Source organism: Myotis myotis, unplaced genomic scaffold (assembly GCF_014108235.1).
Source record: "Myotis myotis isolate mMyoMyo1 unplaced genomic scaffold, mMyoMyo1.p scaffold_m19_p_3, whole genome shotgun sequence".
In the NCBI taxonomy this organism is placed as follows: Eukaryota; Metazoa; Chordata; class Mammalia; order Chiroptera; family Vespertilionidae; genus Myotis; species Myotis myotis.
Genome location: NW_023416335.1, coordinates 165,026,934 through 165,052,898, shown reverse-complemented (window position 1 = coordinate 165,052,898; position 25,965 = coordinate 165,026,934). Strand labels below are relative to the sequence as shown.

General features: G+C 54.4%; 2 protein-coding genes across 3 annotated transcripts in view; one reads left to right on the top strand and one right to left on the bottom strand.

Moving 5' to 3' along the window:
• TEX49 (testis expressed 49) overlaps positions 1-2,042 on the top strand; it is a 41,964-nt gene extending 39,922 nt beyond the window's left edge. The window contains exons 3-4 of the mRNA XM_036298504.1: positions 920-1,064; positions 1,499-2,042. Coding sequence (XP_036154397.1) covers positions 920-1,064; positions 1,499-1,547 — 194 coding nt within the window. The 3' untranslated portion in view covers positions 1,548-2,042. The remainder of the gene's footprint in view (positions 1-919; positions 1,065-1,498) is intronic.
• A 38-nt stretch (positions 2,043-2,080) lies between these two features.
• ADCY6 (adenylate cyclase 6) lies at positions 2,081-24,450 on the bottom strand. Of its 2 annotated transcripts, none has more exons than XM_036298503.1 (22): positions 24,393-24,450; positions 19,474-20,332; positions 15,694-15,843; positions 15,177-15,298; positions 14,947-15,058; positions 14,653-14,780; positions 13,980-14,138; positions 13,759-13,900; positions 13,515-13,643; positions 10,662-10,687; positions 10,301-10,448; positions 9,977-10,074; positions 9,694-9,781; positions 9,411-9,527; positions 9,007-9,165; positions 8,534-8,712; positions 7,404-7,439; positions 7,191-7,320; positions 6,633-6,896; positions 5,649-5,853; positions 4,741-4,865; positions 2,081-4,536 (listed from the first exon to the last, which is right to left on the bottom strand). In XM_036298503.1, the coding sequence occupies exons 2-22, from the start codon at positions 20,329-20,331 to the stop codon at positions 4,411-4,413; spliced, it is 3,501 nt and encodes a 1,166-aa protein (XP_036154396.1). In that variant the 5' UTR covers position 20,332; positions 24,393-24,450; the 3' UTR covers positions 2,081-4,410. The 2 variants fall into 2 exon arrangements, with proteins under 2 accessions (XP_036154396.1, XP_036154395.1); XM_036298502.1 differs by having other exon boundaries at positions 13,980-14,084; positions 24,393-24,435.
• Between the last annotated feature and the right edge of the window lie 1,515 nt (positions 24,451-25,965).

The following is a 25,965-nucleotide window of genomic DNA, read 5'->3' as shown; positions in this document are numbered from 1 at the left end:
GACACTGGGGGATAGGGGAGGCTAGGGGACTGTCTAGGGCGGGGGGATAAAATGGACACATATGTAATACCCTTTGTAATACTTTAAGCAATAGATAAAAAAATAAAATAAAAAATAAAAAATAAAAAATAAATCCTGATTTCTGGGCCTCATCCTCCAGAAATTCTGTCTCTTTGTTACTAATGTTGTGGCCCACCCCATAACCAAGAAACAGAATTTCCGGAGGATGAGGCCCAGAAATCAGGATTTTAAAAAGACTCTCAGGTGATTCTAATGTGCAGCCAAGGTTGAGAACCACTGTTTTATACACTAGTATAATTAGACTTATTCAAATAGTGAAAATACCCCCCCAAAATCGAAATAGGTCTGACATCCTTTCAAAAGTTTAAGAACACCTGACATTTACGACATGACAGGTACTTGATAAATGATACGTATTAGCAGTATGTAAACATGAGGTAGTATAATTGCTAAATTTCAGAGAATTACCTGGAATGAACAAAGAAAGGAACTATTTCAGAGAGGAAGGAAGGGAATGAGGATGATTAAGCATTTAAAAAAAAAAAAAAAGCCCTGGTTAGAGCATCAGTCTGCAGACTGAAGGGTGGAGGGTTTGAACCTGTGGACCCATCTTGCATATTTCCCAAGTGGGTTGACCACTTGCTTTTCCACTATTTTAGCATGTGGGGGGAGCTCTCTAGGAGACAGGCTTAGTAGCAGCAGGAAGAACCAAAACTGATTCAACTGACCATGAAGGGTGTGAGATGCTGGAATCCGGAAGTAAAGCTGGGTGTGGTGACCAACCTCCTAGGACTTCTCAGCACCTGGTCAGGCCCAGTTGCTTGTGCTGCCCTGAGCCACGAAAGGGGGTACAGAACTAAAAGAAATGGGATAACTTGTGCTTCCCAAAACCTTTCAGTCCCCAATCAAGTCTTTAGAGTCCCCTTGACTGATGCTCAGAACTTCAGCTTCTGGAGGTCAAATGAGCCAGGAGTGCGCCCAGAAGACACCCTGCCGTGGATCCGGAGCCCTCGCCACTGCCTCATTAACAGCCCGATGACCAGGTTAGGCGGGGAGGGGTGTGGTGGGGAGACTATTCCCTCCACTCAAATCCTTGGAGACTGTTTCATCTCTACTCAGAGTTGGGGAATAGAAGAGGTATTTTGAGTCTTACCAGGGAAAGTGGCCCCAAAATTTGGGCAGTGGTGGCAAAGGAGGTAAAGATTTATCTGTGTCTTTGTTTCGCCATGTGGATATGACTTGAGCAGGCACAAGACAAGTGTCTACAGGATTCCTGTGGGAATCCTCCCCGTTGCTGCCTCCCGCCCTCCAGCCACTATCCATTGGCAGTAGTCCTACTTCCTCATCACTACCCCTGCCCATTCTGCCCTGAGATAGTCTTGACCTATGTTTAAGGACCCCCGCCACACACACACACACACACACACACACACACTCGGGCCTAGCCTGACTGAATCTGAGACCCTCTCTTTTCCAGGTTTATGGATCACACTATCCTCAATGACAGACTATTCAGTCTGTATTGAGCAAGATGTGCTTGCAGAAAGACAGGATGGTCCGTGGAAGGAGGACAAAGAAGGGGAAAGAGGAAAAAGGTGTCCTGGCTCTGATGGCTGACTAATGAAAAAGTAAACTTTAGATTGGACCAGAAGTCACTCCTATGCTCTGAACGTGACGGGGAGGGAAATGGTTCCAGTGCCCAAATTCCCGTGAGGTCAGGTATGTGAGAAGTTCTTGAAGCAGCCAGAACTTGGTGTTTGCTTGGGAGGGGCCAGGGAATTGGAAAGACCACCACAGGGGGTCCTAACCTCATGCGTGGAAGAGGCCAGAGTAACAGATCTGGGAAGTCTCACGGGTCCTCATGATGCTGCAGGGCCTAGAGGAGCTATGCTCTCAGAAGACACTGCAGCTTCACTGAGGCCGGGAGGAAAGCAGAGGAAGTCCTCTGACCACAGACAACCGAGGTCCACCCAGCCTTCAGGCAGGAGGCTGCCTCCACACCAGGCTCTGCTGATTCTGACCCAACCCGGGGCCCAGAACAGCGGCAGAGAACAGAGAATTTTACAAAGAGTTTGATTTTATTGATATTTAAATATATTAAATATTTCACTGAAATACATGGTACATCCCCCCTCCCCCGCCTCCCACAGTGGTTACAGTATAAAACCAAGTCCCTGGGCCTCCTTTCCACTGGTTTCTCCCACCAACCAGTGAAGAAGGGGACAGCGATAGCCCGGAGGAAGAGCACGGCTGGCACTGTGGTACAGGGAGCCAGGGTGTGGACAGGCCCGTCCCGCCTAGCAAGCAGCAGAGACAAGTCACCCAAGACTGCGGTCTTCCCACTCTGGTCTCCTTATACCCTCACCCCCACCCCATGTCTCCAAGCAGTCCCTTCCTATCCAGGGATATGGCCGGAGGGAGGGAAGTTGATTTTCTGTCTGGACCAACTAGTCTTTTCCCCTCTTCCTGCCTTGTCTTAACAAAGTGCCTAATGGCCTGTTTGGTTGATACATGAAGATTCCCCAAAGGCAGGCAGTTCAAATCAGAAACCAGGCCTCTACCAGGAGCTAGAGTCAGAAAGGGCATGAAGAAGGGAACTTGCCCTTTCTATTCCCAATCCAGCAACTCTGGGACCCACTCGCCTCTGCCTCTCGTCACCTCCAAGACAAAGCAGTCTTTAAGCAAAATTCAGGCTTAAATAGGTACAGACAGAGAAACCAAGGCACCAACTAATTCAGGCCAGAGGCAAGAGGTTGCAGGGAAAGGGAAAAAGAAGGCAGGGATAGGACAGGAATATAGAATCCAGCCTCCTAACCCTCCTGCCAAGCCCTTGCAGGCTGCATGGGGGTTGGGGAGCCAGGAACATGCTAGACTCAGGCTGAAGGCTGGGGAAGGCCAACTTTCAGGCCCGCCTACCCCATCCCCTAGTACCGGTATCTGGGTCCTCAGAAGGATCCCATGCTACCCCAGTCCCAAAGCATACCTCGCCCCAGGACACCAGCTGGGAAACCCAAGAAAGTCGTGAGCCTCTGCCCACCAAACCCTAGACAGTTCAGGCTGGTCTCTGCCCAGGCAGGGAGATGGTTATGCTGCACACATGGCCCCAATGGCACTTAGGGATTTGGCACAAAAAGGACTCTTCTCCCCAGGGACCCCTTCTCTGCCAGGACACCAAATCCCTCTCCTGGGCCACCTGGGCATCTCTCTCCGTCCTTTGAAACCTGAAACACCGCCTTTTTCCCAGAAGACAGAGGCCCACAGGAGAGAGGCAGCCTGGGTGGAGAGCTGAGGAACAGGAGCACGAAGGACACAGTCCTGGACGACAGACACGCACACGAAGACCGACGTGCACACACACCGCACAGACACACAGGCCCTCCCAGGGCAGAAGGCTTGGGAGGATAGTTTGGGATCAGGGTCATCTTCCTGCAGGCCCTGGCCCTTTCTAACTTGGCAATACAAGGGGTGAGAAGCTCCAGCCCGCCCCCGCCACCACCACCACCCCCCCTTGCCAGCAGACAGCAAGAGAGCACAGGGGCAGAGTGACCTGATCCTGACTGTCGGGCCCTCTGATCAGAGTCCGGCCCCACCCCCCTCCCTGGCCAGCCTGCTCTCTTTGGCACCTGCAGGTGAATTTCCAGCTCCTGCTCTGACATCCCCACACAAATGCCTGCTCTCTGGCCGGGCATTTTCACAGTACCAATGAGGCCAGATGCCCCTTTCCCTGACACTTTGCAGGAACTGAGGCTAAATCTGAGCTGTCAGAAGTCCCTTTGTTCCCCTTTGGGGACAGATCATGGGACTAGGATTTGGCAAATGGAAACATTCCCCTGAAATATGGACAGAACTGGGTTCTGAGAGCATCTCCCTCCTCTGCCTGTGCCTAGGAGGGAGACCTGGCTGAGGCCAGGAGACCCCAGGACCATGCTGGGGATGCAGGCGTAGCAAAGGCAAGCATGGAATAGGCACTCTTCACACCTGCCCCAGTCTGTGTACAAAGTATTCCCAGGAAAAAGGGAAAGGAAGGGCCCAGCCCTGAGCCTGCTGCCCAGACAGGGAAAGGGAGGCATGGCAAGCTGTCATTTCCATCTTTCAGGCAGGAGGGCTCCCACTGCTACTCCCTCCCCTGCTCCCAAAAGCTGGCATACAGGAGAGAGAACAGCCCTGCCTCAATTTTAAAAAGAAAGTCACTTACAAAACCTTCTTGGTATCCCCTCATTCTCCAGCCTGAGGGCAAATGAGCATGGTCCAAGCAGCCTGCTGGGTGTTCCCTTTTGTGGTCAGCAGGGTCTTGAGGTACAGTGCCCCCTGCCACAGCTTCATCCAGCAAGCAGAGTCCACTCAAATGCCCACCTTGGTCCCTTCAGCTAAATTAGTAGCTGGGCCCTGCTAACTGCTGGGACCCCCATTGAGGAAGTAAGTGGTCATCTCCCCCTTGCCCTTCACCTTGACCACCCCTCGACACTCCAGCTGGTAGCCCTTGGCAGCTAGAACCTGGTACAGGTCCGTGGTCACCTAGGAGGATGGGAAGGGAGACTGCTTAGCTGGGATCCTTCCTGCTACATTTGTAGGGGCCCAGGGGTCCTCTCATCATACTAGCTGCCCTCCCCCAACCCCCAGCACACTGCCACCCGATCCCTGTCCTAATGATTGCAGAAAAGGACCGACAGAAGCCCCCTGGACCCATACCCTACCAGCCTCTGCTCACAGGCCCCTCACCTGGATTCGGTCAGGAACCCCTGTGCTGTCCATCCGGCTAGAGACATTCACTGTGTTCCCCCAGATGTCATACTGTGGCTTCCGAGCCCCAATGACGCCTGCCACAACAGGGCCCATGTTCAGTCCTGGGGTGGAGAGAGCAGTAAGACATTTGAGATGAGTGGCTTTCCAGGGTCGCCCAGGGAGTCATCTCACCTCCTGGCACCTTTAGAAGGAGCCAGAGAAGAAAATGGCAAAGGGACAAGTGTCCTGGTTGTAAAGAATGGTCCTGTCAGTTGAGGAGCTCCCCCGAGGCAGGACAGCTCTGCTGGAACAGTAGCTCACCTACTGAATGTGCGCTCTGTGCCAGCCACTCTGGTAAGCATTGCCATTAGTATTTCATCCTCTCAAAAGCCTAAAAGGTAGGTATCGGTATCCCCATTTTCCAGATAAGGCAAGTGAAGCTAAGAGAAGGTAGATGACTTGCTAAATAAGCCAGTAAGTGCAATATCCCGAATTCAAACCAGAGAGTCTGACTACAGGACCTATGCTATTAACCACTCCCATCCTCAGTCCATCTGAGAGGAGGTACCCCCTCATCACACTGGCCGTAGGTAAGGGCACAGGTACTGGAGTTGACATAAACCTGGTTTTGAATCCCAGTTCAACCACTAACTAATTACTTAATCTCTGAGAGTCAGTTTATCTTATCTGTAAAAGGGGATGATAATGTGAGGATTAAAGTGTGAAACCGTGCCCAGCACATAGCTGGCCCTCAATGAATGATTGTTGTCCTTCATATCAGACAATATAGTGAGAGAAAGGAAACCCACAGCGTCCCGATGGGGGATCTGTGATGCCGTCCTGCCTGGTCCCTAGGCTTTCCCCAGAAAGAGCCCTGGGAAACCCTCCAGCCACCAGGCCCTCACCAATCTTCATCTGGAAATTGTTGAAGGAGTGCTCATTGATGTGCTTCATCTGCTCCATGAGCCGCATGGCATAGTCTGCGAGGGCAGTGATGTGGGAGCGGCCCACCTGGTCGTAGGTGCTGGCATTCAGCCCCGAGGCCGCCATGTAGGTGCTGCCAATCGTCTTGATCTTCTCCAGCTGCCGGAACCGCTCCTCACTGATGATCTGGACAGCACAGGGGAGCTGGCTCTCAAGGCAAAGAGGCCAAAACCAGCCCCGCCCCCAGCGCCCATTCCTTGCCATACCCTGGCCCCTTCCCCACTGCCCTGTCTCAACAGCTCCCCTCCTTTCAGTGAGAGAGCCTCCCTCCCAGCTGCTGGTCTCAGAGCAGGGCTGAGGAGCCAGGAAGACAGGCCTCCCTCACCAGGCAGCCATCAGAACCCAGGCCAGGGCTTGAGCGCTCAGCTTCGGGTCAACTCAATAGCTCACTCACAGAATCCAGAACCACAGGAGGGATATCAAGCATCAATTATTCCAACCTGACCTTTTGGGAAACCGAGTCCCAGAGTGAGGAAGTGCCTCCCCTCCAGCGGAGTGGAAAGCCCACCCCTGACCTGGATGTTTAGGACACTTCCTTATATTTTGCTTCTATTTCCTTATTTAGGGGGACCATCTTGCTCACTTGGATTAATCGGGCTCTGTCCATAGACTCTTGCTTTCTTCTTCAAAGACATTCACCTGGTACCTAGCCTGTCTCCTCCAGATCCTCTTGTCCTCCTTTGCTCCCTAACAATGATGGCCCTACCCGACTGGGGCTCCCTTCTATGCTGCCTCTTAACACCTTCATGGGTCCCTACCCTCCCTCCACTCTACCTACCCTTCCCCTTCCCCTAACATCTCTGGGTCCCATAAAATCTCCCTCCCTTCTCCAGCCACCCCTCCAACCCAGCCTTCTCAACCAGAGTTCCTCCCACTCTGCCAGCACCAGCTCACTGGACAAGCACCTCATCAAAGTCAGCGATGATCTCGTTGAGCAGCCGCAGGCACTCCACGCCCTCATTGTTTGCCTCCAGCTCCACGTAGAACTCAGAGAAGTTGGCAATGGAGGCAAACATGACAGCCACACACTCACAAGACTGATAGTAGAGCTCGTCGTTCCGGCGCTCCCGGGCCAGAAAGTGGGCGGCCACGTCCTTGGGCAGAATGTTGTGCAGCAGCCTCCGGTTGTAGGCCTGGAGCTCCTCCATATCCTCCTTCTCCCCTGTTGCCTGTGGACACCACACCCATCACCCAGTGCCCACCATTCACAAGGGGCGGTGCAGCAGCCAACGCCTGAAGGTGGGCATAAGAGGGAACCACGTGGGAGAAGGCAGGCCTGGACAGACGAGGCCTAAAGAACAGGCAAAGGGGTGAAGAAGGCAGGAACAGAGACACAGAGGAGGCATGGAGCCAAGGTGGGCTTGGGGCAGCCAGAGCCTTAGCCGGCTAATGAGATGCATTTCTGGTTTGGCCTAGGCTCTGCCCCCCAAGTCCTCTCCCCCTCCCCGGGCCCACACAGTCACCTGCAGTTTCCAGAGGAAGTCCAGGCGGGCAGTCGATTCCACCTGCTGAGCATGCAGATACAGCGCCAGCGCAAACACCAGCAGAATCACGGGGGTCATGTATTTGAGCGCCACCCTCCCTGCAGCTGGGCTGTGGGTAAGCAGAGGCATGCTCAGTGTCTGAAGGAGGTACCTGGCAGCCCTACCCTTCACGGCCTCGGAGCCCTGACTCACCAGTCCAGCCCATCGATGGTCTCATTGGAAGAAGCCCTGGCAGGAAGACACAAGAGACAAAGTCATGGTTCTCCCTGGGATACAGAGTGGGGGCAGGGAAAGGGAGACAGAAACTGCATCGACTGAGTACATGCCACAAACTAGACAACGGGCCAGGGCTTTGCTTACAGTCACTCATTAAGAGCAGAGGTTCCACTCCTGGCTCCTCTACTTACCAGCTATGTGACCTAGTACAAGTTGCTTAACTCTCCAAGCCTGTTTCCTCATCAACAAAAGAGGGATCAGATCTCAATAATGCATGCAAAAGGCTTAGCCTGACAGTGTTAGTTACTATCATCTTCACCACCACCCTGTGAGACAGGTGGCATTGTCATTTAACAGATGAGGAAACTTAGGCGAAGAAAAGTTCAAGGTCAAGTTAATCCCCTGTTCAAGGTCACACAGCTAATGAGTGGCAGAGCAGGGATTCAAACCCAATGGACTCCAGAGGCTTTTTCAACTACACCAAACTCTGGCCACAAATCACAAGGGGTGGGGTTTTACAGAGGGAAAGCCAGAGAGGTGTCCCAGGCAAAGCCCTCAAGCAGGAGTCAGAAGTTTTGGTTCCTGGTCAGGGCTCTGCCACCAAGCAGCTGTGTGACACAAGAGTGGCCATGAAGCCGAAACCGGTTTGGCTCAGTGGATAGAGCGTCGGCTTGCGGACTGAAAGGTCCCAGGTTCGATTCCGGTCAAGGGCATGTACCTGGGTTGCGGGCATATCCCCAGTGGGAGATGTGCAAGAGGCAGCTGATCGATGTTTCTCTCTCATCGATGTTTCTAACTCTCTATCTCTCTCTCCTTTCCTCTCTGTAAAAAATCAATAAAATATATTAAAAAAAAAAAAAAAAAGAGTGGCCATGAAAGCATGCAAATTCGAAAGGGGATTTTTTTTTTAATGTCTAACCTAGAGACACAGGGATTTCCCAGCACTGGTGTTCCCTTGGGGTGACAGTTTGAGGTTATATGCTGGGAGCTCCTCCACCGTCTCCTTTCCCCACACTGATGAAGGGTGAGTGGTGACATTCCACGGGCACAAGGGGCCTGGGCACCAGAGACTTCTGGGGGATGAAAGGGCCTGAGGATGAACTCACAAGCCATGGACGCCAAGCAGCAGGTCATAGTTGTCGAAGATGGTGGCTGGGGGGCCCAGCAGAAGCAGCACCAAGTAGATGAGCCCCAGGACAAAGATCATGGCCAACTTCCCGATGCTACTGATGTGCAGGAAGACAGAGCTGGCCAACAGACTCAGCAGCATGTTCCCGACGAAGTACTGGGGGCAACAGCAGGGGAGGTGTTGGGTGAAGGCAGAAGCCAAAGTGCCCCCATGCAGAGAGAGCCCCGCCCTCCCCTCCCCTGCCTCACCTGAGCTCCCCTCCACAACCTCAACCCCGAGCCTCTTCTACCCTCCAGTCACCCCCACAGCACACCAGGGCCCCTGGCTGCTCTTGAGTTGGCGACTCTGGTGAGATCCCAGTGCCCATCACCAGGTCTGGCCCAGAGGGGTCAATAACTGGTGCTAATCAGGAAGCCCCTCCGCCTGCCCTGCTCAGCACGGCTTGGTCACCTCAGGGAAGCTGCAGGTGGGGGCGGTGCCCTCACACAGGGGAGTATCAAGACCCAGAGAGTAATTGAGCTGCTGCAGGTGGCAGGCGGTGACGTCGGCAGGTGTTACATTCAGTATCCTCGCTGCGCAGGTTCGTATGGGGGTGTGGTTGCAGGTGAACTGTAGACGTGGGGAGAGGTATATCAGGGTAACCAAGAAAGTGAGGGGTTGCAAGGGCCATAACCCAGATGCCTTATACTTCAGGGGCCCAAGGTCTCACTGAGGGATGACAAAAGATGGGGAGATCAAGGATGGAGGACTGGAATTGACCTCACCCCCTCCTTTGGGAAAACAGGCTCCCTGAGGGCAGGAAATGTGCCCCGGAGCCCAGAGCAGGTTTTGGCATGAGGAGCGAGGACCTTTACCATGTTGGCGATGGCGGAGGTGAACACAAGCAGGACTGAAAAGATGCCGACTGCAGTGCTGTGTGCCCGCGAGCGGACAATACTGCGGGACAGGCGTTGCAGGGCCTCAGGGAAGATCTGTAGGTAGGAGACGGATGAGTTGGAGGCCACATCAGCCAGGGTGTATGGCCACCCAGGGGTGGGGCCCAATGAAGAGACACGACCTCCTCCTCCCTCTCCCCGTGTGACCACCCCTGGCCCATCCTGCCCTCTCCACCAGCCCTGGAAGACCCCTCCTACTCACAGAGCCACAGGAGTACACGGCGCAGATCAGCACTGTGATCAGCAGCAGCAGGAAGATGCCGACATAGAGCCCAAGCATCAGCGTTGAGCTGGGACGGAAGAGAGCCCGAGAAAATGTTACCCTGGAAGATTGGGTGTCCTTGTCCCACCTCCCACTCCCCAGATGGTCAGGGCTCGGGCTCCAGGGACTGTGGGCTTCTGTGGGTGTTTGTGTGGGTGTTTAGGAAGGTTTTGGGAGGTGCTGGAAGGAAGAGAGGCTGAGCAAGGAGGGGCAGGGCTCTCACTGTGGGAAGATGAGGAGCTGGATGAAGCAGATGAAGCAGAAGACCAACAGGGCACAGGCCACATAGGCTCCAAAACGGGGATCCACTTTCTGCGAGTACTGAGGGAGAGGAGGCTGAGCTGGCACTGGGCTCTGCCCTGGGGAGAAGCATGCTACCAGGGGCCTCAAGGGGGAGCAGCAGTTGGCCCAGCTGATAGGAATTCCCACCATGACCTGTGGTCACCTCCCGTTCCCCCAATCCCTCTCCTGTTCCCTCACCTGTGCTCAGACTTCCCTGCCTGGACCTGCCTCCTCCCCAACCCTCCTCCTTCAGCATCCCCCAAACCTTCTTTTCAAGATCCTCTCTCTGGAAGGTGAGCAGGAACCGGCGCACGTGGTCCTTGCGCAGCTGATCAATGCTGCGGGCATCGATGGCACGGCCCAGGAACTCGTCCACCTCATCCTCAGGGTTCAGGGCGTCTTGGGCGCCCCGGCTGAGGGCAGGGGACATGGCTTTACCAGGTGCATGAGCACGGCCATTGCAAAGGGAAGGACGGGGCAGCACCCAGATGGAGTGTGAGCGAGTGTGTGGCACCTGCTCTCACACAATACATTTAAGGTCCAGGAGAGGGGGACCTCTGCTCCCCACAACCCCGTCCCAGGTGCAAATGCCGTCCCCACTCCTCCTCCTCAGTCACCCAACTTACTTGTCTTTGCTGGAATCATCAATGCCCTAGAGAAAGGGACAGAGTGTACAAGTGAAGTAAAAGCTGTCTGCCCTGCTTTCCCCTCCCCAACACTGCTGAGGGTTCCCCCATATTCTTTGGGAATCTTGGGACCCCTGGGATGATATCATCTCTCCCACCCCCAATACCAGAAATCACTCATAGTGATGGCAGTCGCAACCAGGGGGGCAGAAGAGGGAAGGGGGGCACAGAGTGTTAAGGGAGACAAGAAAGTGAGGCCTAATTCTATGAAGCCAGCATCACCCTAATACCAAAACCAGATTAAGACAACACAAAGAAAGAGAATCACAGGCCAATATCCCTCATGAACATAGATGCCAAAGTCCTTAACAAAATTCTAGCAAATCAGATCCAGCACTACATCAGAAAGATCATACACCATGACCAAATAGGATTTAACCAAGGGATGCAAGGATGGTACAATATCCGCAAATCAATAAATGTGATATGTCACATAAACAAATTGAGAGATAAAAATCACACAGTCATATCAATTGATGCAGAAAAAACATTTGACAAAATCCAACACACTTTCTTGATAAAAACCTTCAGCAAAGTGGGAATAGAGGGATCATACCTCAACATAATAAAAGCCTTATATGACAAACCTACAGCCAACATCATACTCAATGGGCAAAAACTAAAACCATCTCACCTAAGAACAGGAACAAGACAGGGATGCCCACTTTCACCACTCCTGTTCGACACAGTACTGGAAGTGCTACCCATAGCAATTAGACAAGAAGAAGAAATAAAAGGTATCCAAATTGGAAAAGAAGAAGTAAAACTGTCATTATTTGCAGATGACATGATACTGTACATAGAAAACCCTAAAGACTCCATAAAAAATGATTAGACTTAATCAATGAATTTGGCAATGTAGCAGAATACAAAATTAACGCCCAGAAATCTATGGCATTTTTATACACCAATAGTGAACTTACACAAAGAGAGATTAAAAAAACAATCCCATTTACCATTGCACACACAAAAAAAATTAAGATATGTAGGAATAAACTTAACTAAGGAGGTAAAAGACCTGTACTTGGAAAACTACAGGACATTGAAAAAAGAGATAGAGGAAGACATAAACAGATGGAAGAACAAACCGTGTCCATGGATTGGTAGAATCAACATCATTAAAATGTCCATATTACCCAAAGCAATCTATAGATTCAACGCATTCCCTATTAAAATACCAATGGCATATTTCACAAACCTAGAATGAACTCTCCAAAAATTCATTTGGAACTAAAAAAGACCCCGAATAGCTGCAATCCTGAGAAAGAATAACAAAGCAGGAGGGATCTCAATACCAGATATCAAGCTAAATATTACAAAGCCGCTGTTCTCAAAACTGCCTGGTACTGGCACAAGAACAGACATATAGACCAATGGAATAGAATAGAGAACCCAGAAATAGACCCAAACCACTATGCTCAATTAATATTTGACAAAGGAGGCAAGAGCATACAATGGAGTCAAGACAGTCTCTTCAATAAATGGTGTTGGGAAATTTGGACAGATACATGCAAAAAAATGAAACTAGACCACCAACTTACACCATACACAAAAATAAACTCAAAATGGATAAAGGACTTAAACATAAGAAGGGAAACCATAAAAATCTTAGAGGAATCCACAGGCAGCAAAATCTCAGACATATGCTGAAGCAATATCTTCACTGGTATAGCTCCTAGGGCAATGGAAACTAAAGAGAAAATAAACAAATAAACAAATGGGACTACATAAAAATAAAAAGCTTCTGCACGGCAAAAGAAACTATCCTCAAAACAAGAAAGCCCACTGCATGGAAGAACAGTTATCACGATAAGGGTTTAATCTCCAACATTACAGGGAACTCATACAACTTAACAAAAGGAAGATAAACAACCCAATCAAAAAATGGGCAATGGACCTACATAGATACTTTTTGAAAGAGAACATAAGGAAGGCCAAAAGACATATGAAAACATGCTCAAAGTCACTAATCATCCGAGAAATGCAAATGAAAACCACAATGAGGTACCATCTCACACCTGTCAGATTGGCTATCATCAACAAATCAACAAACGACAAGTGTTGGTGAGGATGCGGAGAAAAAGGAATACTCGTGCACTGCTGGTGGGAATGCAGACTGGTGCAGCCACTGTGGAGAACAGTATGGAGTGTCCTCAAAAAACTAAAAATGGAACTCCCATTTGACCCAGTGATCCCATTTTTAGGAATATATCTCAAGAAACTAGAAACACCAATCAGAAAGGATATATGCACCCCTATGTTCATAGCAGCACAATCTACCATAGCTAAGATTTGGAAACAGCCTAAGTGCCCATCAGCAGATGAGTGAATTAAAAAACAATGGAATACTATTCTGCTATAAAAAAGAAGGAACTTTTACCATTTGCAACAGCATGGATGGACCTGGAGAGCATTATGCTAAGTGAATAAGCCAGTGGGAGAAAGATAAATATCACATGATCTCACTCATTTGTGGAATATAATAAACAACATAAGCTGATGAACAAAAACAGATCCAGAGGCAGAAAAGCATATTTCAGACCATCAAACCTCAGAGGAAAGGCAGGGAAGGGTGGGGTAAGGGGGAGAGATCAACCAAAGGATCTGTATGCATGCATATAAGCACGACCAATGGACACAGACACCACGGGTGTGAGGGCAAGATCGGGGTGAGGGGAGGTAATGGGGGGATAAGGACACATATGTAATACCTTAATCAATAAAGAAAATAAAAATTTAAAAAAGAAAAAAAGAAGAAAGCGAGGCCTAGGTCCTGGTGCTGTGGGTCCTCACCATCTGGCGAAAAGCCTTAGAGTCCTTGGTCCGGGAGAAGGCTCGGTCGGGCACCCAGCGTGGCATCAGCCCTTCCATGGAGTTGGCCCGTGTCCGCTGCAGCTTGGCCAGCATGGCCTTCTCCTCTTTCTATATGGGCAGCATGGGCACAGGCTTAGGAAAGGGGCCCAGAGAAGGCCTCTGCCTGCACCTCCCATTTGTCCTGCTCCCCGCCTGACCCTCCCCTGACCCACCCTGGCCTGACCCGTTTCTGGCTGGTGCCCAGGATGAGGAAGGTCTCAATGTGCTGCTCCTTGAGGTACGCGTTGCGCTCACCGCCATGGCCTGGCTCCACCTCGTAGTCCCCGTTCAGGTACTGCAGCGTGGCCCGAGTGATGTGGATGCGGCTGTGTGGGCACGGGAGGGTGAGACCTGGGCGCTCTCTCCCACCTGCTCCCATCCTCACCACCTGGACCCCACACTCACCCAGCCCGGCCCCCCGCCTCCATGTGGTTGGCCAGAGTCACGTCATTGGACCACACGTCGAACTGCCATTTCCGCAGGCCGAGGACACCGCAGTGCACGCGCCCGCTGTGGATGCCCACGCGCATGTTCACGTTCACACCTGTCACCTCACGCACCAGCCTGGGAGGAGGTGGCTCTGGCTTAGCTCCTGGCATTGTCTTCCCTACTCCCATCCCAGAGCCCGGCCTTCCGCTCTCCTCAGAGCCGGGCGGGCACGGACAGGCCTGCCGCAGGGCACAGGAGCACAGCCTTGGCTGGTTGTGGGCAGAGAACTGCACGGGGCTCAAGGACATATGTTTGAGAACTGGGTTCGCCAGCAGGGGTCCAGCAGCATCTGTGGAACCGAGCTCAGAGAGGAGGAATCACTGTTCTCCCCACGGGCCTGTTCAGCTGGCATTCTCTCCAGCCCTTGACCCCTCCCCCTGGGTCCCGCTACCCCACCCTCACTGGCTGGAGTCTCAGGTACACAGGCGCCTTGACAGGGGCTGAAGAAAGATCCATTTCCTCCCCAGTGATGGATCTCAAAGACAGAGAAACTGGCCAAAACTAAGGAAAAGCCCTGAGAGCCTATCGAAGGGTAGGAGCAGTCTGGGGCACCTTCAGTGCCAGGAAGCCTGGGAGGGGTGCTGCTTACGAGATGGCCTCGATCATGTCCACCCCCATCTCCACACAGCAGTGGGCATGGTCTGTCCGGGCCTCCGGCAGCCCCGACACACAGTAGTAACAGTCCCCTAAGATCTTGATCCTCAGGCAGTGATTTTCCTAAAGAGGGAGGAGTTGGGGGAGAGTCACCTTACTCTCTTGCCCACCCCGCCTCAGGCCCATCGCCCTCACTGCAGTCTCTATCTGCCCCCACACCTCAGGCTGCTGCCAGCCAGGCTGTGCTCCCACCACAGTCCACCCTGCCCCCAAGCCCCACCACCCTCACCGCAGCCAGCTTGTCAAACCGCGCAAAGAGCTCATTCAGGGTCATGACCAGCTCCTGTGCGGTGCACTGGGATGCCAGGCTGGTGAAACCTTCGATGTCTGCAAACAGGATGCTGTGGACGATGGGAGAAGATAGAAGGTGCCACATGACCCTCAAAGACTCCCAGATCCCCCACTTTCCCTGCATCCTTTCCCCCGCGCCCCCGCCCCCCGCCCCCCCGCCGACCCTACCTGACGTTGTCATGCTTCTGGATGTAGATCTTATGGAACATCATGTCTTCTTTCTTTGTGTTAATGTCTTCTTTCATCTCCATGGCAACATGCTGGGGCAACACTGATAGCAGTAGCCGCTCCTAGACCAGTAGTTTTGACAGGGCACCACTATTTTCTGGGCCTCGCTTTTTAAATCCCTTCTGGTTCCACCACATTCCCTGAGCCCTCCCAGACTTCTCTGTAGGCCCGAGCTTCTCCTCTGGATGGTAGCCTGACCCTCCTCCATTACAGCCCTCAGCAGATGGACGCCCCAGCCCTCTCTGACCACCCCACATTCAACCACACCTCAGACGTGCTCCTGTGCTCCCGTCTGCTCCCTTCCACCCTCAGGACAGAAACCCCAGGGTCATAGGGTCTCTGTGATACACAATCAGAGGACCATTCACTTATTCCACAGAGTTGTATGGGGCAGCAGGTCCAACCTGCAAGTTATGCGGGGGGAGGTGGGGGAAGGCACCTCAGGGAGCAGTCCCACCTGCTGCCGGTTCTCATGCTGCAGGTGCAACCGGGCTTGGATGTAGCCGCGCGTCTCCTGAAAGGCCTGTCGCTGAGACACCTCGGCCGGGTAGTGTGTGCAGATGCCAATGACGTTGGTGCAGAGGAACAGCAGCATGTTGGCACCGAGCTGCAGGAGGGTACAGGAGCTTGTGACCACCCTGCCCATGCACAGGTGTGACTAGATTCTATAGATGAACTCCTCTGGAGAGGAAGGCAGGGATCCTGTGCCATCTGTCCCTAAACTGTCCCCACCCCTGGGAAACATCTGCCCTACTACCCCCGCACACCACCCCCCACCCCCCAATAGGAGTCCAGCTCCCTTCCTGGATCACTGCATGGCTAGAAATGAGATCTTTACACGGCTCCTGGGAGCACAAACCTGGGCAGGTAGGTCACGGGACTGAGCCCAGCACACTATGATCTCCTACCCCACAAACATCCTCAACAAAAGACAAATGCTGCTGCTTCTGCACCTGTGTCTCCTTGCAGGACAATGCCCAGGAGACTGAGCCCTACATCCTCCAGTGAGTGCCCAGGACAATCATCTCCTCTCTCTGGGCCTCTGTGTGCTCATATAGAACCTGGAGAAGGAGAATAGGAAGATCTCTAAGGTCCCTCCTGGCCCTGACATAATAAAAATTACTGTTATTGTTACAGGAGCTAATTTGTTTGCTAACTACAATGTGCCTAGATTCTATATATGTGTCTTCTATACATTAACATATGTATTTCTTACAACTCTATAAAGTAACACTATCTCATTTTAAAGGCGAGGGACTGAGGCCCAGAGAAGCTAAGTAACTTGCCTAAGATCACACAGCTGGTAGTGACTGGTGTGGGACTAGAGTCCAGGGCAGCTGGACTCCAAAGCTTCTGTCCTAACCCTGCTGTACAGTACATCCCAGGTGTCCGAGGTTCCTACTCACTCCATTTACCCAAGCTCTTGAGGCCCAGCCTGAGTCCAGGCTTGGGAGTCATCGATTCTACAGACACAAAAAACCCTTCCCAACTGGGATGGGGCACCACCACGCCCAGACACCCCCAACACTTGGCCCCACAACCTAGGACCCTGATCTCAGAATGCTCAGCCCTCAATCAGCATGAGTAGCACTGACTGGAGAGCAAGTTTGAAGGAAGCTGGTCTCAGTGCTGCTGGAAACTCAGGGGTTAACCTGGCATTCGTGGCTCCACCCCAGAGTTGGCTGGGCCAGGGCTCTGCTTTTGAGAGAAGGGAGGGAAAGAGCACCAACTGGAAGCCAGGAGTTCTGGGCTCTGCCCACAACCAGACCTAGTCTTGCAAACTGGGCAGGTCACTTAATCTCTGGGACCGCAGTTTCACTTTTCTTGGGTCAGAAGGAGGAGGGTCTGGCTAGCCCGCGAGCCATTTCCAGCTCTGACCCTCTACCACTGGCCTCCTGGTCTCCCTTCCCAGTCCAGATGACAAGGCCCCCCTCCCAGCAGCAGGGGTGAAGAGGGGGGCACACTATCTCCCTCAGGGGTTTCTAAGAATAGCCCCCAGTGGGGGAGAAGTAAAGGGGGGGCACAAACCAAGCAACTTCCCTTCCTGGCCCCAGGAGCCCAAGAGGAAAATGTGACTCATGATAGAGGGAAGGGGAAGGGGGACGAGAGACTGAAATAGATCTGTACACAGACCCCTATCAAACTGTGAGAAAAAAATGGATGCCAGGGCACTGCAGGAGACTCCAAGTGGGGCGGAGTTAACTGGGTGAAACTCTCAGTGTGTCTGAGTGAGTGGGTCAGAGACGAAAGGCTTCTTCCTGTGAGTATGAGCGAGGCTGGATCTGGGAAAGGGTTTCCCAAGGAGCCTAGAAAGGAGGCCACATCCCCACCCTATCCAGAACCATATGCCACTGGGTGCAGGGAATGGCCCTCAGCTCAGAGAGGAGGTATGGAAACCTCAGCCCTGGGACTAGCACAGGGGCAGGGGCGACTTTCTCCACTGCTCTCAAGAGTGTGCTTGCTGGGCCCCACTGGGTGAGGTTGCAGCCAGGTGCCCCAGGGGAGGCGGGAGGCTGGCACAGTCCTGGCCTCCATGGGACTGTGCCTCCCCAGTCAGGCTCTGGGCCTGGCTCTGGGCACCATGCCAGCTGAGAGCAAAGAGACACCCACCCACCCAGAAATGGGTGGGAAGGGAAGGGAGGCACCACCTCCAAGCTCCTCCTCCCCCAGAAGGCAGTCCAAGTCCAAAGCCCGGTTTGATAGCTATCCTGGAGGGAAGTAGGGGGCAGGTAGGGGCACAAGGACCCTGGCCCTTTAAGAGGCCTGACAGTGCCCTGCAGGCACATGCTCCACAAACAAAAGGGCTATAAAGTTACTTTTAAAAAGGTACATTCTGTTCTGGGAGCACAGGCTAGGCTGGGAAGGGCATCAGGCCAGAGCACCCAGCTTCTCACCCTGGGAGCCCCAGGCAACTTCCTCTTTGTGGGTGGGGCTAGGGTGGGCTACAGGCCACAAGCCCCGGGCCAGGCGGGGGCTGGCTCCCTCCAACCTTGAGCACAGAGGACAGCAGCCTCTAAATCAGGTGCCAATAGCAGGATCATGAGTTGTGCTGGGCGGACGGGCTGTGCCCATAGCAGCCCCTGAAGGATCACCTGGCCAGACAGCCTGGTCTACTCCCTGGTCAAGCGGACGGCATGAGATGGCCGACTCCACAAGTTCATGTCTCTCTACCAGGGACTTCTGGATGCCCCTTCACTGGGTACCAGCACCTGCAGCGTCCCCACACCTCCATGCCCCACAAGAGAAGGCTGAGCTGCCCTGCCATGCTGTTAGATTCACTCTGGGAGAGGGTGGGGCCCTAAAGCAACATCATGAGGCAGACACTATTTTTATCCCTGTTTTATAGACTGGGAAACCAAGGCTGGGAGAGGCAAGGCTAGTCGTCTAGGATCTCACAGAGAACACAGCCCATTGGATGGCCAGGTCCTCCTGCAGCCAAGCCTTCATTTCTCACTCAACACCATGTCAAGCCCACCTCATCCTCCACTCAACTCAGAGGCAGCAGCCAGCACAGAAGTACCGCTGGTACAGGCACTCCAGCTTGGCTGAGCGGAACTGCTTGGACTGGAAAACCTGAAGGCAGGGGTGCCAGACCCTTGGTGCCCAGTGGGAAAGGAGAGGGCGGGATGAGCTCAGACCCTAACACCTCTCTTCTGCAGTCCAACCCCATTCAAACCACTCCCAGCCCAGGAGATACGGACCCACTCTTCACCTTGCCTGTCGTCTCAGAGACAGCCTTGGTCCGGGAGACAGGCAACTCCTCCCTCGCTAACTCCATCTAAAACATGCCCAATTCCTCCAGATCCCCACCAAGAGCTACATTTCAGAGATAGTACCAGGGCCTGAGTCTCAGGTATCAACTTGGAGCCAGACATGTCAATGCCCGGATGGTCGCCTACACTGACCTCTGGGCCTGAAACAACTCCACCTCCAGCCGTACCTTATGTCACTATGGCTACACCACACTATTTCAAAGGCTTCAAGCCCAAGAGCTGTAGACTGTGGCCCACAGTGAGAGTACAGGCTTGGGTGCTCCCTCCTCTCAAGAGTGCCCTCTGCCCCAGATCCCAAAGGGAGGCCAACCCCTGAAACTTGACCTCCCATCACTTGCCCCTCATCCCAGATAGAGCCAGACATCCCCGCACCCCATAGCCACCCAGGGCTCACCCACCCCAATTACCAGACCCCTTCTCATTCCTAGCCTGGTGCCCCCATACCTGTCTTCCTGACCACCTACCTGCTTCCAGAGGAAGGCATCACCACGGTTGAGTTGCCAGGCCAAGATCAAATGCAAGATGGAGAGGCCCAGGCCACTGAAGACAGCTGCCCGCATGCGGATGGGTAGGAGCGTGTAGGTGATGTAGACAAAGAACACGGGGCACCAGAGGCCCGCGGACGGGCTGTGGGGGTTGGCTGCCAAGGCGCCCCCAACCTGCACAGCCACCAGGATGCCCAGCACCACGTAGCTCACTACCCACATGGAGTCCTGGCGGAAGCTGTGCTGGTTGCACACCACCATGAGCACCACAAAGAGGACGGCCGCGCAGGCCAGCAGGGCCACGTAGGCAGGCTGAGGGCGGGCGGGCGCAGCATGAAAGGCCAGCAGCACAGCGGTGAGCAGCACGAGCACCGCCATCAGCAGCGTGAGGCTGCTCTGGTTCATCTGGAAGAAGTACCGCTGGTACAGGCGCTCCAGCTTGGCTGAGCGGAACTGCTTGGACTGGAACACCTGCACCAGCCGGCGCCAGCAGGATCGCCTGCTCCTGGGTGCTACATCGGGTGCCACCTCAGCCACCCCAACCGCCACCGTTGTCTCAGGGTCCTCAAAGCCCAGGGCCACGGCCCGCAGCCCCAACTCAGTGCCCTTGCTAGGGCCACCCCTCCGGATGAAGGCCTCCTCCTGCCAGGGGCACTGAGGTGGGACTTCAGGGGTGGGGCTGGGTGGCTGTGCATCCCGGAGGCAGCTCATGTAGCGGGGTGCGCAGAAGCCACTGGTCCGAGTCCTGTGACGAGGGCGCTTCTGCCCATTGCGTTCACCCCAGGCTGTTTTCCGTTCATCCACTTTGGGGACCAGAAGGCCACTAAACCATGACATGCTGCAGGGAGGAGAAGAATGAGACAGTGTTAATACCACCATCACAGCCTGCCACCGCTAGTAGCTATTATTAACTGAGCACTTCCCATTGCCACGTTCAGTGCTTCAGACACATCATCCTCACAAAATGACTCTGAGGAAGACCATGGTATCCCCACTCAGCAGGTGAGGGAACAAACGGAGACAGAGGGAGGTGAGGTAACTTGCCACGTAAGTGTGAGGACTAAGATTCTAACCCAAATCCATCTGATTCCCAAGCAGTACATTTCAACATTCACCTCTTCCCTAAAAGGCACAAATTTCCTGGTGATTAGAAACTCCAGTGCCTGTGTCAATGAGCAAAGGTGCCCTGGTTCAGCAGGGTGCACGCCCCGAGCACGGGGACAAGCACCAGCCCATACCAGTACATTGTGGCCCCTGGCGTCCCAGTGGAGCCTGTTCTGATTTTTCAACAGACGCTGAAAACAAATATATAGATTTCAACGAGAAATCTCCTGATTTTTCAACGCTGGCAAGTCAGTCACATTTTTCAATGCTGCAAGCCAAATAAATCAAGTCCACAGAATGGATTCGGCCTGGGAGCTGCCAGTCGGTGACCTCTGTACAAAAGGGAACCTTTCCACATCCTTCCCCATCGCACTCAGACACACACTCACACACTAGGCACACTTCGCCAAGCTGAATCCAGCTTCTCCCTCAGGTCACGGTTTACATGGAACTTCCTCAGGAAAGATGTCCCAGCTACGTTTGGTTCCCTGTTTACCCTCTGTGCATTTCCTCCATGGTACTTACCACAGTTATAATTAAATCATCCTTTGTTTAACGTGTGTCCCTCTGACTATACACAGATTATATCTATTTTGCTCAGTGTTTTATCCCCAGCACCAAGTGCAAAACTTGGCTCATGGTAGGGACTCAATAAATGTACGTTGGAAAGATAGAAAGCTCAAAGGCTTTGGTATAGAGCAGCTGACGTGAAATAATAATGATAATATTATGATTCGTCATCTCTCTCACAGCACTCCAGTCCTCTTTGCCGGTCCCCGATACACGATGCACAGGCCAGCCTGGGACCTTGCTGCTTGCTGTTCCCTCTGCCTGGAACAAGAGCTCCTCAGGTCACAGCTCCAGTGTTCCCTTATCATGAGTTTTCTCTGACCACTCTATTAAAATAGCAACCCCCTTTCCTGGAGCCCCTATCTCTCTTCCTAGCTTTATGCTTTATTTTTCTCCGCAGCTCTTATCAGCAACTGCCATTCCATATACTTTTCTTATTTATTTGTCTGCAACCTCCCTAGGGTCCAAATAGATGTTCACTGAGTAGATGAATGGGTGGGTGGATGAGTAATACTCCCACGCACGTTCTCGGTGCTTTGAACTTTTCAGGGTCCTTTTACAGGCTTAATTCCATCTGATCTTCACCAGAACCCTATGAAGCTGGCCCTGTGGCCACCTGGGCATAGGACAGATTGGACAGGAAAAAAAACTAAGTTCCACTGCAGCTGTATATGGCTGGCCCAAGTGACAGAGATCACGAGTAACCAAATCAGCCCCGGACCTCAGGTCTCCTGGCGTGAAGTGTCTTAGCCTGGGTGGGAGGACTCCATGACAACCCCCTCAATGCATCTCCTGGCTGAGCCCAGCTCCAGAGGTGAGGATGAAAGCACTGTCATACAGGATGCCTGTGCCCCCACCAGTGCTACACTCCTCCATGCCCACAGGGCACCCTGAGGGGCTCCTTGTACTTAAACCTGCCACTAGCAGCATGACATTTGTACTCACTAGGGGACAAGAGGAGAGTACCCAGGGCTGGCCCTAGGTGGCCACAGGACCAACCCCTCCAGCCAGACAAGCTGTGCTCCAATCAGACACCCAGGGGCCCACAAAGCAGAATGCAAACTGGGATTTCTCTGCACAGAGGAAACCCCCACCGCTGGTTCACCCTCAGCCAAGTGTTCTTGCATCCCTTCTCCTATGTCTCACAGAGCAGCGCACCCTTCAGACTCCTTAACATCACCAAAAGCACCATATGGAGGGGCAGGCAGAAACCCAAGACTTTTGATCGGGATGTTACTTGCAAAAGGTCACCAAAGCCTGGCTCCTCAAAATACTTCATTAGAAGCGTGATCTTCGGAGACAGACCAGGTTTCAAACCTTATTGTGATTATCTGCTATCTTCACCGCCTTTGACAAGTAGCTTAATCTCCCTGGGTCAGTTTCTTCATCTGTGCAATGGGAATAGTACAAGTTGTGAGGAAAGACTCTAACAGTACCTGTCACGTAGCACACACTCAATAAATAGTTCTTCTCCCACCCTACGCCACTTTGAACCCAAAACTCCCAGTGTTCAAGAGATGGAATGACAGAAAAGTCATGAGCAAGAACACCCATCTCCCCAGCCAGTCAGACGCCTGGTTCTATCAGTCCCTGTGTCCCCAGCTGTCAGGCCCCAGAGCTGCTGGAGACAGAGCCCAGAGTGAGCAGGTTTCCCACACCACCCCATGATATTCTGCCTTAGTCTCCTCCCCCTTTCCCAGTCCCTTGACCTGTTACTCTCCCCACCAGCACCACTGGTCCAGAACTCTGTTCCCAAAGGACCTGCTTCTGGCCATGTTCCCAGCCCCCTGGAAGCACATCCTAACATCTGGCTCATACCCTCAGAGGAAAGGGCAGACACTGTCCAGGGGAACACATGACCCTCCCAAGAACACTCTGACTCCCACTAGGGGATAGCTTCAGAGCTCTGTAATTGTCCAGCAACTGCAACCATCCCGCCCCGGGCTCCACTCCAGGCACTGCCCATCTTGGAGAACTCACCCCATGTCAGGCTAGCATGGCAGGGAACAGGGGAGGGCACTGTTCAAAGCCACAAAACTTCCCTATATGGTCCCTCAATCCACCCTGTCCAGGAACCCATCACTATGAGCCGCAGACCACCTCCCTGTTCCCCAGAGACAGGCTCCTGAGCTTGTGCCAACAATGTCCTCCTCCCCTGGCTCCCTGGCTCTTCACGCTACAGATCTGCTGCTCCAGGCACCACGGGCTCCCACATGTCCATTCAGCCTGGCAGGCAGAGGCCCAGTGCCTCCCATACCTCAAGTCCCTCCCAAACCTGGATCCGACAACCTGAGACTCAAAGGCTTAAGTGGGCCCAGCCCCAGCCCCAAGGATGGCTCTGTTCACCGCTTTGCCCGAACCTTCTTCCTGGCTACTTCCTGTCCACCCTCTTTCCAGGGCCCTCTGCCCCTGCCCTCCTTGGCAAGAGGAGGCTCCAAGGGACTTAACATGACTTCAGAAAAGTTCATGGCAGAAGGCGCTGCCCAGGCAGGGCCCTCCAGTGCCAGCACCACCCACCATGCTGGGATATGGGCCTCAATGCCAGGCCTTTCCAGATGCTGAGGAGACTCCCCTGTAGGAGGTCCAACAGTACCTTCTCCTTGCTTCCCAGCCCCTGGTCTCCCTAAAGACTGCAGAAGGCTCCCACCGCCACCCACGAGCACACCAGCCCTCCAGGCTGCCCCTCCTCGCAGGGTCCTCTGGTGTGGGGCGAGTCCCGCCGCCGCCTGATCCACTTCTAGCTTTGCACTCAGGCCCCGGGGCCGGTTCTTCTGTCGGCTCCCGGGCCCACGGTGCAGCGGCCCTGACACCACCCCTCCCCGGCATGCCAAGGTCTGGGGGGCGAAGAGGGAGACTCACAGACCGAGGCATCCCTCCCTCCGCCCAGGCTGCCTTTCCTTCCCCGAAACAGTCACACTCTAACTCGGAGGCTCGCCCACTGCCACAGCCCCCGGGACGGCGCCTCCCCGAGCACGCCTTTCCCGGGTCGGGAATGGGCTCCGGGTGGAGGAAGGGACGCGTGCGGCAGGGAGTGGGGGCCGCGAACCTGGGGCCCCCCATCTCCTCCCCGACTGCCTTCCGCCGCCCCAGTGGCCTCGGGCACCCCGCAAACACTCTCGAGACTCGACCACCCGCTTCCGCGCCCACCGAGAAACTCCGGGAGCCGCGCGGAGTCCCCCAGCCGCACCGCGCGCCCGCTCCCCCCGCTCCCGGGCGCGTCTCACCTGCCCGCCGGGGTCGGCGCCTCCCCCGGGCCCCCGCCCCGCCGCCCCCGCGGGCTCCGGCCGGCGGGCCGGCCGTCCCGCGGTCCTGCTCCGTGCCCGCGCGTCCCGGCCGTCCCTCCGGCCGTCCGCCGTCTGCACGGCCCGCGCCCCCTCCCTGCTGTCCAGCGCAGCCGCCCTCTACCCCGGATCCAGAAGTCCCCTCCCCGCCAGCTCCCCGACTCCCCGCCTTAAAGGCACAAGCTCCTTTTGTCTGCGCTCCCCTCCCCCTCCCAGACGCCGGGCTGGGCGGCCCACTCCGGTTCCCAGGAGCGGGGTCGGGGTGGGGAGACGAAAGGAGGCGCCCCCTCCTTCCGCGCGCCCCCTCCTCTCCTCCGCTCGCTCCCTCCCCCAGCCCTGGGAGAACAAGCGGCCACTGTTCTGGGATCAAGACCCCGGGGGGTAGGGGGCCGTCCAGCCGGTTCCCGGCTCCCTCCGCCAGGGGCTGCATCCTCCAGCCTTCTCCCGCCGCCCTCACCCCTGGGGTCTCCCAGAGCCCGCAAACACACCCTCGCGCAGCGATTACTGCCCCCCGCCTGCCCCCCGCCCTGCACAGGAAGGGTCGGCTTCTGGGCTGTCAGGGACCCCTGGCCTGAACCAGTACTGGGCGCCCACACCTCACCCCATCCCGTCTGCCTCCCCCAGCCCCCCGCCCCCGCCCCTGCCTGCCACGGCCCTGCTCCCTCCCGCGGGAACTCTGTTTAATAATTAATTAAGATTTCATTCCACTAGGCGCCAGGTGTGTGCAGCCTGCTTCCCCGCTCACCACTTTTTTCCTCCTCCCCCAGCTCTCTGGGGCACCGGCCGCAAAGCGAGCCTACTGCACCCAGAGCCCAGCAGGGGGACGGAGGGAAGGGGCACTCTCCCAGCTACCCACCCGCGGGCTCCACTCACTCTGCGGAGCTCCTCCCGCACCTGCCAACCCGCACAGTCCCTCCCCCAGGACTTTTTACCCAAAGGGTAGTGCTTCCCAGCTGGGGGGGGGGCGGGGGCGCGGGGAGCGGGATGGTGAAAGAGGAATGCATTCTGCTAGGCGCAGGAACTGAGAAATTGTTTGGGACTGTATTTTCCACGTTTCCAAGCACGGAGGAGTAACCCAAGTTACCTGGGTGATGGGAAAATCTTGTGCAAGCTGCTTTAACCCTTCGAAGGTTAAACCAGAAAGGGAAAGAGGGTTGCGTTCCCGGGATGTAGGTAAGTCTGACACGGTAGAGGGGGTGCCATTCCTCCAGAGCTGGGAAGAGGGCAGCTTGCCTGACATTCCTTGAAGACCACCCCGCCCCCCCACCTTCTCTCAACCGGACCTGTAGCTCCTCCTCCCTTGGCAGCCCCTCCCAAGGTCCCACCACCTAGATATCTCACGCTGCTGCCTCCTCAGACCCAGCCCTCCCTACATTCTTGTCCTTCAAAGTCCAACTCGTGTCCATGTCCAATACCCACTGGGATTCTTAAACCCAAGACACAGCTTGAGGCAAGCAAGAGGGGGAAAGAATTAGGAAAATGCATCTCCCTCAATTATCAGGCATATACTGAATGA

Bases quoted from the DNA above. Each gene is read 5' to 3' on its own strand.
- ADCY6 (XM_036298503.1), bottom strand. From the start codon at position 20,331: ATGTCATGGTTTAGTGGCCTTCTGGTCCCCAAAGTGGATGAACGGAAA. The intron at 15,299-15,693 runs GTGGGACTGCTC...CTACTGGTCTAG, and splicing joins AGCATGAGAACCGGCAGCAG to GAGCGGCTACTGCTATCAGT. The intron at 14,781-14,946 runs GTGAGGGTGGTG...CTCCCTCTTTAG, and splicing joins GGTTTGACAAGCTGGCTGCG to GAAAATCACTGCCTGAGGAT.